The 13,473-nt window shown below is 32.4% G+C and overlaps 1 protein-coding gene across 1 annotated transcript; it reads left to right on the forward strand.

The window, feature by feature from the left end:
- Nucleotides 1-4,481: 4,481 nt before the first annotated feature.
- Nucleotides 4,482-13,075, forward strand: LOC134725928 (uncharacterized). Its single transcript, XM_063590222.1, has 6 exons — nucleotides 4,482-4,556; nucleotides 7,101-7,203; nucleotides 8,424-9,313; nucleotides 9,854-9,890; nucleotides 10,765-10,795; nucleotides 11,737-13,075. Exons 2-6 carry the CDS (start codon nucleotides 7,106-7,108, stop codon nucleotides 12,172-12,174), a joined length of 1,494 nt encoding a protein of 497 aa, XP_063446292.1. The 5' UTR covers nucleotides 4,482-4,556; nucleotides 7,101-7,105; the 3' UTR covers nucleotides 12,175-13,075.
- Nucleotides 13,076-13,473: the final 398 nt, after the last annotated feature.

Raw genomic sequence — 13,473 nt, forward strand, 5'->3', positions numbered from 1 at the left:
AGAAACAATTAAAATCTATTTGTGTTGCTGTTTGCTTTATATCCAGTGGAAATTATTAAAGGGCGATTTTACATGCAGATAAATAATAAATCAAATACGTTGTATCTGCAAAGGGGACAAACCGTTCGGTACTAAGCTTACTCGTTTAAACAACTTAGCTAACTCTTCAGCGATTGAATTAGGTTTTAGAACCATGCCTTTGAAAATTATAAATCTCCGTTCAAGGACACTCTTAATCAAATAATTTTTGCAACACGTATTTTCATTTTCCTGTTTGTAATATTGTTCTCATCTTTTTTTTGGTGTAGATGGTGTTTGGGGGGAAGGAGGGGGTATATATTATTTCCAGTGCGTGAACTTAAGTAATAATTGTTATACATCGAGGCAGACACAAACCTGAAAATGAAGGCGGTAGAGGGTCGACGACAGGCATGCAATTACCCGCCATGCCATACCAAAGTGTTAGCAAATGGTTTTTTTTTTAAGAATAAAAGAATCTCAAAACTGATGTAGACCAGTCAGTAAATACGTGAAACACATAAATTTTTAAAGGTGCATTTCCTCATAATCATAATCAATGATGGGAGAAGGACATTTTTTAAATAATAATAAACAATACATTGTATAAAAAAGAATATGTTGTATGATTGCCAATGAGACAACTCTTCACAAGAAACCAAATGACACAGAAATTAGCAACTATAGGTTACCGTACAGCCTTCAACAATGGGCAAAGCTTATACGACATAGTCGGCTATTAAAGGCCCCGAAATGACAATGTTAAACAGTAAAACGGGAAAACTATAACTGCCTAATTTATGTACAAAAAATGAACGAAAAACATGTTATACATAAACAAACGACAACCGCTGAATTACAGGCACCTGACTTGGGACAGGCACAAACATACAGAATGTGGCGGTGTTAAACATGTTAGTTGGATCCCAATTGGCCACGGTTGACAAGGTTTTCTCGGGGTATAACAATTTGCTCTATCGCCCTCAGCTATGTGTTGTTTATATGGTAAAATATTATTGTCTTCGATGTAGTGATAGAGAGCAAAATGTGTACCTTAAAGTACTAGATATTACGAATAATTAAATAATACATCCACGTTTAAAAAGTAGACCATAAAATCCCTTGAAATCTAGAGAGCAAAATCAATTTTGAGTACCAACTACCAGTTAGGTCAGAAATAAAAATTGTAACAATATTATTAAAAGAACATCTTTTTTGAAATAATGATTCGGAATACGTTGTTTATTATTCGATTTAATGACAGGGCTATCTTAAACGTGTTGGCGGGTAAAATTTAACCTCAAAGCACTGGACATAACGGCCATTTAAACAGAACATCCACGTTAAATAGACCGACAAATCCCTTGTAATCTAAAGGGTGAAAAACAATATTAAGTAGCCACTACTACTACCAGTGAGGTCAGAAAATAAGGCTGTAACAATATTATTCTTAAGAAATTAATGGATGACTGAAAATTTGAAGCCATAAAACACATAAACCATAATGGTAAGTTTGTACTGTGCATGATCAACACGTTGTCTAAAAGATCAAATGGGTAGAATTGCTGTATACTTCAAGTTCATTTGTCTCTTTGTTTCTTGGCATATTTTAAGGAATGAGTCATATATTTGACATATTTCAGGGATTGAGCTATATATTTAACATATTAAAAGGAATGAGTTAAATTTTTTATATATTTCAAGAAATGAATTCTATATTTGGCATATTTTAAGGAACGAGTTCCATCTTTGGTACATTTTAAGGAATGAGTTCCTTTGGTTGGTCTGCCGGAATGTCCAAATCAATAACTGTAAAGTGCATCGAACCTTATGATGTATATAATGAAAATTGCCGACATCGTATTAACTTTTATTTTGCTCAAGGTTTATTCCTATAGTCTTTCTCTCTTTTAGATTTAAAAAAACAGCAAGTTATACCAAATCGTGTTACTAACAGTTTGTAAAAACTAACAATGCGTGAATTAGAGATAGGATTAGTGTCATGTTTAAACATCTCAGTTCTTGTTGGATCCAAACAAAATATATGTCAAACTCAATTATCGGATATCTTAGTTTTTGTTTGATCCTAACAAAATAAGTCAAACTAAATTATTTGAAATATCTGTGATAATTAGTAATCTGCGAAAACACAACTGTTAACTGTTACCTTTGATGATTATTTGTAAATTGGCAAACTATGAAATTTAGAATCATTTGATGATTATTTGTAAATTGGCAAACTATGAAATTTAGAATCAATATATAGGAAATAAGATTAAAACATTATTTCATTAATTTACTAGGCCATGTTTGACGCGCTTTCCACGATGTACAATTTTATAATCGAATGTATAACTAAATTCATTTCATCTCAGTCGACAAGGGTCAAATGTAAAAATTATTCATTTTCAGCCTTTACCAGGTATTCAATATTCCAACCTTCCCCAAAAAATGAAATTGTCCCTGCAATGAGAAACTAAGAATTTACTATATAGTAATTATTTACACTTGAATTTTTTTCCGCGGCTTTTCTTTGCGGGGAGATTTTTCTTACACAATTTATATTCTGTTTTTTGCAGTTTACTCATTTTCAATCAGTTTTTTTTTTTGCAATTTACCACACTATATGTATTTTGAGTTCTAACCAGTTCAGGATGTTAATTTTCAAAAGCTTCCTGTACCCCTCATTCCTTGTTCCTACAGTATCCTTATTTTCTAGTATATTTGGGTATATGAGACGATATCACTATAAACGCAGCTTTCGTACAACTAAGATGGATGCCCCTTAGGCTTTGTATTAGACCGACACACTAAGCCGGGTTTTTTAAAGTTTATAGTTCGTATCAATCTGACCTTAAACCGTCCGTCCGTCCGTCTCTTCTACCTCGGATGTACAAAAATAATAATGGGTTATTGTCCTTTCCTGGAATTGGGTTGATTGTTCTGCTGATGGACTGTAAGTTCCTGAAGGTTTAATGAACGTAAAAGCCGGTGTTTCGGTTCTACTTGAGTTTTAACAGACTTGTCTTTAATGTATCAGATATACTATAATACAAAATGTATTCAGATAATATTGTGAAGCAGGCTAAGGTTCCAACTCATAAAGGCAAAGATACTTGAGCTACTAAATTCAAAGGTCCGTTTTGGACAAATATAAATCTATTCACTTTTTTATGTCTTATAATAATGCATCCTTGGCTTTAAAGTGTTTGGGTTTGAGCGTTCCTGATGATGATATATTAACAACAGCAGTTCAGACGCACGCAATTAATGACGGGTTGATTTTCTTGAAGCAGTAAATACTAATTTTAAAGGCTTTGGTTTCACCGGTCAGGATTCGAAACTATGATCTTCCACACGCGAGACTAGCATGTTACAAGAAAACCAGAGTTTCTATAAAACTGAGAGGGTGAAATTGGGAAGTAAAATCCGTGTAAAAAGTGCACCATAGAACCCTTGCAACAACTTGGGTGGGATGTAATTATGTGTCATGTTGCAAAACATAATTTCTAACCCTCATTTTCTAGTGGCGGTCTCAATTTCCCGTCCAACCGGGAAGAACATATATAAATATTGTATAAACCTATTTTTTCCCTCACTACCAATGCATGAAATATTTGCCACTGGACATTAATCAAAACTATAATCAATCAATCAATCTTCAGTTCAATTCTCATTTTGTAACTACTGAATAATGTTAGGTTTACTGCAGCTGTCTTTCAAACAAACTAAATTATGATCCATTTCAAAATATTATTACTTTGGATACCCCCGGTTTCATATAAATACAATTAATACGTAAAGCCAGGAGAACCAGGTTGTTAGTGTAACCATATATGTGCAGCAACCGATATGTTCTCTTTGAATGTGATGAATGATAACTCAACGTTGGCCTATAGTTGTTACTTTCTGTGTCATTTGGTATCTTGTGGAGGGTTGTCTCATTAGCAATCATACAGACTCTTCTATTCTATATATCTACATAGACGACTATATCTAATAATATAATTATTGATAGTTTTAATAATTTATCATTTATGAAATTCAGTTTGACTCAATGTATACCAGAATTTATGGTATTCTGCAGTGTTTAAACAGATATCATTTGATCATGCTCTCCATTGAAGACAATTTTTAGAATTACATTATACAAATCTTTGTAAGAAATGTACCTACTCAATTTCTTTAAAAATGCATCTAAATTTGGAGAAAGTAAATAAGATCTATACGTTATATGTATACCTAATACCACGTGTTATTAAATGGCAAATAAATATAGTTTTGATCAATTAGCAGGAATTCTGAAATCGATTTTTCCACCTGTAATTATTCAACCATAGCACATATGTGTGCCGGGTATCTTTTACATTATTATAGTCTGTCATGTGTAACAATGGATTGTACGAAGGAATGATCATAACAAATGTTATATAAGGTAATGTTTTATTTGTTGTATTATTTTTGTTCGTTTATTTTTCTTAAAGTTTGCTGTGCATTCAGATGTAGAAAAGGGTACTCAAACAGGTGTCAATTTGTAGGTAGGCAATATGATTATAGTTGTGCTTCGTAGCAGAAATCTTCCCACAAGTATTTGTACCAGCTTAGTAAAGTGCAATTATTGTTATTTGTTTAATGATTTGAATGCTTTTGGGGCGAATGTCACAGCAGTCTTTATACGTATTTTAGTTTCATTGTGTTGTTATGATGTTCCTTAGAAATGAAAGGCGAACTACAATACATGTACAAGTATCGTGATCAAAATACATTATGGAACTGTGGATTTCTTACTGCATGTCATGGAATTTTTGGTCCCCAATGCTCTTCGACTTCGTACTTTATTTGGCCTTTTAAACATTTTTTTATTCGCCGAGCGTCACTGATGAGTCTTTTGTAGACGAACTTGACGTGCGTCTGGCGTAAATATAATTGTTTTATCCTGGTATCTAGGATAAGTTTATTTACATGTTTGTTTTTTTCGGAATATTTAATTTTTACATTTATCTTACTGCTGACTATGTGGTATGGGCTTTGCTCATTGTTGAAGTCCACGTACGGTGACCTATGGTTGTTTATTTCAGGCTGTGCCATTTTTGAAGAGTTGTCTCATCTTTTTTTTTTTAAAAGACATCAAGATAACATTTCGCTAGCTAACCAATTGTGACATTATAGAACAAAGATGTATACATAGATATTTATATAATGCCACAGAGATACTTTAGACAAATGTTCCTGAAACTTAAAATATGTAGTAACAGAGTTCAAATTTAAGAGAAACTCCGGGATCATATTCTTGCTATTCATTCAAGTAGGAAATAGAGATGGGGATGAAAAAAGATATATAAATACATCATCTAATATGTTCGTGATGAAATTTTATGTTTTTCTTCCCGTGAATGAAATTTCAAGCAAAGCTGGAAAAGCGTGGTCCTTTTAAAGTAATAAGTAATGAACCATTGGTTAACTTTCGTGTAACATTTATGTTATTACCATACATGATTTACTTATTAACTGTATTTGCAAGACTGTATGCAAGTAAGTCAATTGCATGACGTCTCTGAATTTGCAGTTGCGACGGTATAACAAAGTTATACAAATTATAGACTAGAAGTTAAAAAAAGACCATTGAATTCGGTGAAATTTAACTTTGCATTGCTTTAACAATTTAGTCATAGGTAGTTAGTTGTCTCCGGGGTATATGACATGGTTCTGCAACATACTTAATACGTAGACAGATATTATCTAAAAATAAAACTTTCTGCACCATAAAGCAATCATCATTGAGTCACGATATAATTGACATGTTATTAAACTGAGTGTGTTGGTTGCTCCATAATTTAAATTAAAATATAATGAATGTCAATGTAAGTAATACCTCTTTCCATTTAATACACAGTTTCATGATAAAACATTGAGTATGACATAGGTAAACCGTTTTTTAGCTATAAAATTTATCACATGAAAGTTAGAATTTGACAAATAAAAAAGACTACAAAAAATCAGTATAGGATTATATAATGTGAAATCTGCAGTTCGAGTGATAAAGGAAATAATATGTAGTAAACAGCAGCTAAAGACGGAAATATATAATTTAGGATTTTTACGTTCGCACATCCTTTGAATTTTCCTCGTTTCAACTTCTTTTGTTAGCTCACCTGGCTATAGGGTCACGCGAGTGAGCCATTGCGATCATTTGGTGTCCGACGTCGTCGTCAACTTTATTAAAATTCTTTTCTTTTGAAACTTTTCAACCAAACTTAGGGGAAATGGTTATTAGGTTATCAAGTATAAAGTTTGTGTGTTTTTTTATGTATTCCAACAAATCTGGCCACAATGACTCCAAATAGAGCATAGGGATAAACTGCATGAATTGTCTTACATCATGCTTGAAATCCATACCAGTAAGAGATATTCTGACAGGGACTAACATAATAAAAATGTCGAAAATAACATGTACCTACCTACCCCCTATTTTTGCCCAAATTTCTTGTTGCAGAGATTTTTTTGTATGCAAAAATACCAGTTTTGAGTTGCAGACTCCTAGGAGGGACTTGCATATCTTTCTTATTTTGTTTACCTTAGAACCCATCGAGTTTACCAAATTGCATTATATCTTTTTGATATCAAGTCTATGGAAGCGCTTATGGTACACTCGGAATTTAGTTGTTTTGTTGCAAATAAGTTGGAATTATGTGTTATTTAGTGTGCAAATCCACGATTGTAATTGTTTTTCGTATTTCCTGTCTACTTTCATGATTTGTATTAAATTATCAAAGTAAGCACCAAATAGTATTACAAATATTAAAATTACTTCCGTTTATCTAATCCATGTGGTCATTTTATTTTATTTTTGGTGCATTCTGTTATTCTGTAGATATCTGTTTTGTAGTCGTTTTTATTGGTCGATATGTAGGGATACCTTGACCGTTGGTACACCCCAAAATATCAATTTTAAAAAAGGTGACACAGCTAATGATTCTATTTAAGTTGATAAATGCTGGGTCTTTTGAAAAGAAACAGGTAGTTCGCAGCAGGCAACCGAAGTAACAATAATGTCCTGGTCACATTTTACTTTTAATTTTCAGGTTCTATGGCCGAATTGTCCGATTCATCAATTATAGCACTTAGTTCTGTATTGGGAATTTTCGGATTACTTATTACTTGTGGAGTAGCGGTATATTGTCGCAGGTATGTATAGTGTGTGTATTGTCTGGTCAGAAGAATTGATTTATTGAAACATTGAAAATTGAAAAAGTTTCAACACCTTTCTTGTCTCACGTGTTCATTTTCATTGTATTGAAAGTAGGTTATATTTGACTCTATTGTATTTAATATCAATAATTCTTCATATTACCAAATTCTTCTTATTTGAAAAAGAAATTAATGATTTTTTTAGCCGGATAGGATTAGTGAACACAGGTACAATTCAGCATCAAGCTTTTTAACGCAGCTGCTGTTTGCAGTGTTGCATTGTTGATATTAATTCAAACATCGTTCCATTAACAAAAACGTTGTGCAAACATTTTCTATATATAATTAGTTACATAATGCTCTGATATTTCAGTTAAAATGGGGAACAATTCAAGCAGTAACGGAGATCCTTCAAATCGGTAGATTAACTATAATGAATATTTACATGTAGCAATTCTTAGCTAACCTTTGCATGTTTGTAAAGATATATATATCTTCTTGTATATTTGTACTAACAGCCACCACTCTATTGCTTTTACATTGCCAACTGCATTGCTAACATATAAAGCTTTTCTTAGATAAATAGTATACCAGTATTTGGCCATTATTGGTATCAATGTAGTCTTCGTTGTAATTTGCCTTCTTAACGTCTACTCTATGGTTGGATGTAAACATACACTACAAATAATATATTTGGTCATATATATACTACAACTATTGCTGTGCTGCTTTGGTAATTGTTTCAAGCATATCATATATCTCTGCATTGTTAAACAATTCTTAATTCTGCATGCAATTTATACGTCTTGCTTTAATTTTTCCGTGTATATAAATATATATTTTTGGTATTATACTGTTTAGTTTATGCTTAGTTATATATTTATCTAATACATGTATATTTCCCTTTTGCATAGTGATTTAGTGATATAGATTATTTTTTCTGTTTTATATGAAAATTTCAGCTCGAAAATTTAAACATTTCAATATGAACCAACTTTGTTGAGTTTGAGGTCACTCGCTGTCTTAGTAAACATAAAACCCACAACACACATTTAAACTTAAAGCAAAGTCATATTGTAACATATTTAGTTCATTAACAACGTTCTTTTTGCGATTTTAACATACCCAAAGAGTGAAGTTGAAAAAACCAAACCCCATTCGTTATAATAATAGATACTACCCAAACAAAACAAACTTTATATTTGTTCCATTAACAGGAAGTATGTTTACAGTAAAAGAACATATGTGAACGGCACACAGCCACCAAGGGCAGTACCATCAGCCTACATTGCTCCTCCAGAGAAACATTACGTCACAAACGGCTACCCAAGTAGTCCAGACAAAGCTAATCTAAACATACCTCAACCAGAAATAGGAATAGAAAGTCCGACACAGCAAGAACAACCAAAAGAAAATGAAATAAAACCAGAACCTGTACCTGTGCATGTACCAGTACAGTCTGTACCAAAACCAAACAGCTATGTTAAAAATGCCAAAAATAAGAAAGGCTTTGGTGATCATGTAGTTCAAAGGGAAGCAAGTTACAAATTACATGATCCTGAATTACTTGTTCAACGTAATAACAGTTACAAAATATTAGATGAAAGTCGTCACACGGGAAGAGCACGAAGTTACATCCAATATGAAGGAGCACGGCCTGAATATGTGGTTCGGCAAAGAGGGTATAAAATGCACGAACCGAGATATCAAGCCAGGCGAGTTGCCCATACATATGGTACATGGAGGCATCAACCAGAAATAGTCAATGCCCGACCTATTATGGAACTGAACAGTGGACGACCAGTATCAGAAACGTTAACCACAAGAGCAAGACCAGTAAGAATTGTTCAGTCGGTGCCTCCAATGCCAATTCGAACGGTTAGACCTCAGAACGTTGGACGGCCTGTTATCGTACGTCGAACAATAGAAACAGAGAGGCCTTACAATACACCAGTTCATGGATATATTCCTCGACATCGCCTCGGACAATATCGACCAAAAGTTATAGATAGCTACGTAGCACCCAGTAGGATAGGAGGAAATGTGTATCCTTTATCAGAACCAGGAGGTTATAGGGACGTACTGGTAGAACCCGTGTACCAAACTAGTGAGTGTAAATATATGTGTCTCATTTGTCTTTAGAAAAAGACTGTTGTCCTTAGAAAAAATTGTTGTCCTAAGAAAAGATTATCATTTTTGGAATACCAAAAAAAAACAACATTAATGGTAACACAATAAATGATAAATGAAGCACACCCATAGGCTCACTTTTGTTGAGCTTGTATGAACACATATAGAGAGCACAGGCACTTGTCTCAGAAAAGATGTCCTATATGACTTGAACAAAAATCTGAGACCAGTGCCTGTGATAGAGAGCAAAAAATAAACACTATCAGGAATCAAAATTAGTAACTAACAAATGAGCCCAAACGTCATATATACATGTTTAATGAAAGAAAAGGGAGCTTGTCCTTTCAAAAAAGTCAACTATTGAAATGAGCTATTGGAAGGCTAATTTATTTTTGGATTTTTATAATTTAATAAAACTAGAAGTGTTTGTGTCGTTGGGCTTCTTTCAAAACACATTTATTCATTCATAGATCGCTACACCTCTTCATTTTAAAAAAAGTGACATATTTCATTTCAGTTAAAAAGATTCCTCCACCTCCATACCCAGGGAAAGTGTAAGTACTTTTTTTTTAATCAAGTAATACTAATAACTTTAATATACGTACAAACTATCACTATGAGTATTAGAAGATGTGGTATGATTGTCAATGAGACATCTATCCACCAAAGTTCAAATGAAGAAGATGTAAGCATTTACAGAAACCGTACAGGTCCAACAATGAGAAAATTCAATATACCATATTGTCGGCTTTGAAGGGCCTTGACATAAATAATATGAAACAATTCAATTGAATTATATAACGACCTCAATTATGACAAATCAAATTACGAAAAACCAGTATAGTAGACATGATCCTACGACAACTACTGAACTTAAGACTTTGAACACACTTGATATTAGTCGTTTATCGCCGAAGAAACTGCTTTTTACATATGTTCTTGTAAACTTATGCATTTCCTATAAGCAAAACTACCTTACAAACATATCTGCACTATTCAGGAAAGACCTATGATTGTCGTCTTCTACTTTGTCTGAAACGTTCATATATTTTAGACTTTTGATTGCTACTAAAGTGTTTGTTGGTGGTATTAAAAACATTCCAGTTATTTGCATACTTTTTTCTTCTGGATTTAGAAGATAGACATTAACTGAAAAATCTAAAACAGATTTTGTGAACACAATCAGACACCGTGATTTATATTTGGAAAAAACACAGGCCCGTTCAAGGCTGTTTAAAAGAAGAGTGTATGTCCAAACCATATTTTTCAGTTAGATTACTTGAAGGAAATTATCCAAATAAACACACATGCTGTCAACTATCAGTAACCATCCCGTGGTTTTCTTTTTTGAAAATTACGTTTATATATTTACTAAATCCTGATGTCATTTAAAAAAAGTCGAGATGAATATCTATTTCTATTTCACAGGTATGAAAGGGAAAGGGTTCCAGTTGAAAAGGTATTGTATTAATTCATATATGGGTGTTTGAAAGATCTATCATTTGAATGCTATATTTATATTTAAAATGCAGTTGCTATTTATTGAAATTCACAGTACTTGATCATTGGTACCTTCATATTCAATATAAGACGTAATTGATTAAAATCAAATGTACTTTATCATCAGATTGGAATTTTTAATATTTAAAATGTTCTAAGTACACAAACAACATTAGTGATTATAAATTGATTTAAAAAAATGTAGGCGGGACAAATATTTCTTTTTTTTTTCATTTCAAAATTGATCGGTTTTAAAGTACACACCATTTTTTTTATTTAAAGAAAACAGGTACTTTCCGGCAACAAGGCATCATTGAAAGAAGGTACACCAGCACGTATAGCTTTACATTTGAAATTGGGTTATATTCATACTTTTATAACAGTTATATGGCCCGTCATATTATTTTTTATTTAATACCATTTAAACATACAAATGCACATCATCGTTCGGTTTATAGTTTTAAAGCTCAATGATTCTAATGGGGGATTATGTAGAAGGTTATACTTTTGATAGGTCAAGTGATATTTATCAAAAATTTATTTTATTCCCAATTTCGAAAATAGTGAAGATTTGCACGTACAGAATAAAATCAACTTTTCAAGTTTATATACAAATTTCGTGACTTTTAACTGGCCATTTCGTTGAATTTTTTTAAGTAAAATTTTTTATAAGCATTTGTTGGATATTCAGATCACTGTTACACAATTGACAAGTCTTGCCATAGGTGACTTTAATTTGAGATTAACCACAATTTCACCCAACAATTTATTTTAAATGCTGATATTTTTCATAGCATTGTCTTAGCATTTTAGATAGTGATTATCATTGACATTTTGCGAGAAAATAGACAAATATATAGATGGCTTCAGTTGAAACTTGATTGATATATATCTTTTCAGATTGCAGTAGAGAGAATTACAAAAAGACAGTCTGGAAGTGTACAGAACTTTACTTTAAAACCGCAGGTTCCTCAAACTGATGACGAAAAACTAAAAGATATACCTTCGACACAATATTTCGATGACGGAAAGACAATCATGATTATCGATTATTTGATGGACCCGTTCACTACCAAAGTTAACAAAATACCCCAGTCAACACCACGTGACATAAATCACAATGGCGATATGTTGAATGGATATACATCTGTTGGGGACCTGAATGGACATAAATCTGATGTGGACCTGAATGGACATACCTCTGATGTAGACCTGAATGAACATAAATCTGATAAGGATGTGATTGGACAATACTCTGATGAAGAAAGTGATGATCTCAACGATTCCCATAATAGACAGAGGTCTGCTGAATTCGGAGATGTTCTTTTCCTTCCGTGATCGATAATTAAGAATAAAAGTCTCAAAAATAATTGCATATAAGATGTTAACAATAAATATTAGCATATAAGATGTTTACATAAGCTTAGATATTTTTCATAGCAGTATGATATCATCAAACGGTAAAAATTCTTTAGTTCGCACCAAGATGTTTGTTTAATAATACCACAATACTTATAGCAGATGTGAAAAAAATTGTATTGACAAAGTAACAAATTTATCACTTCAGATATCTTGGTTCGCCTGGTCTTGAGGTTCGACTGGGCAGGCAGGCCCATGCTCAATGAACAAGCGTTTGTCTTCTACAAAAAGTTCACATCGTTTACGAAAATGTTCAGATTTCTGTTCATTCAGTTCTTTTTGTATCAAATTCGTTATGTTAACAACAAAATTAAAAACTATAACCCTGACTAGTTTTATCATTATCTGAATTGCTGCGTGGTGCAAACCTATGTATTCTGTATGACTTCACAAAAATTCAAGCTTAATTTCTAACCTTGTACTTAATTAATTTTTGCTAAGTTTATGAATTGAAAACAAAGTGCTGTAAAAAGATTTAACGCTTTTGGCCGTTATAACTATATACATTTTTGGGTCATGTTCAGTTGGTTATATATAACAGGGTAAATCTTGCTTGAATTCTTTCAGTGAAAGAAATTTATCAAATGTAAACTATCATTACATCAGTCAATCAATCTAACATTAAATGTGAGAACCCCGGCGACAAAATGAAAGCCTCGGTCTCATTTATCATTTTTGACTCTTGTATTATATTTTCGTCAATATATATATGGATCATATTCTATTATTTTAACTAACACTATATATTCAAAGTGTCTGATTATAAAAGATGATAAAATATTATATAATATGTACTGTAATAAAGATCACATCAACCGTACGATTTAATAATTGTTCATTTAAACTGCATCAATTATATCCACATATTTAACCAAAGGATAGACATTCTTAGACTGAAACTGTACATTATATAAATGATTACATGTTCATAATAATTCAGTATGTGTCAGGTCTTCCGACCCAAGTCAGTAATAGGCTGAGGGACATCACGTTTTACTCGTGTTCTTTACATTATCATCAAGCGACTCGTTCAGTAACTGGGCTATGTAATACAGAAAGTATTACCAATGTTTGTTTTCTGCTTCTCGACTCAGTGAAACTATAATAACTAAAATACTGAACTTCGAGGAAAATTCAAAACGGAAAGTCCGTAATAAAATGGTAATATCAAAAGCTCAACCACATAAAACGAATGGGTAAAAGAAAGTAAGATAACAA

The sequence above is a fragment of the Mytilus trossulus genome, chromosome 7 (assembly GCF_036588685.1).
Source record: "Mytilus trossulus isolate FHL-02 chromosome 7, PNRI_Mtr1.1.1.hap1, whole genome shotgun sequence".
NCBI lineage: Eukaryota > Metazoa > Mollusca > Bivalvia > Mytilida > Mytilidae > Mytilus > Mytilus trossulus.

Coding starts and splice junctions, on each gene's coding strand:
- LOC134725928 (XM_063590222.1), top strand. CDS start 7,106: ATGGCCGAATTGTCCGATTCATCAATTATAGCACTTAGTTCTGTATTG. Junction 9,891..10,764: donor CCTCCATACCCAGGGAAAGT/GTAAGTACTTTT, acceptor TCTATTTCACAG/GTATGAAAGGGAAAGGGTTC. Junction 10,796..11,736: donor AAAGGGTTCCAGTTGAAAAG/GTATTGTATTAA, acceptor ATATCTTTTCAG/ATTGCAGTAGAGAGAATTAC.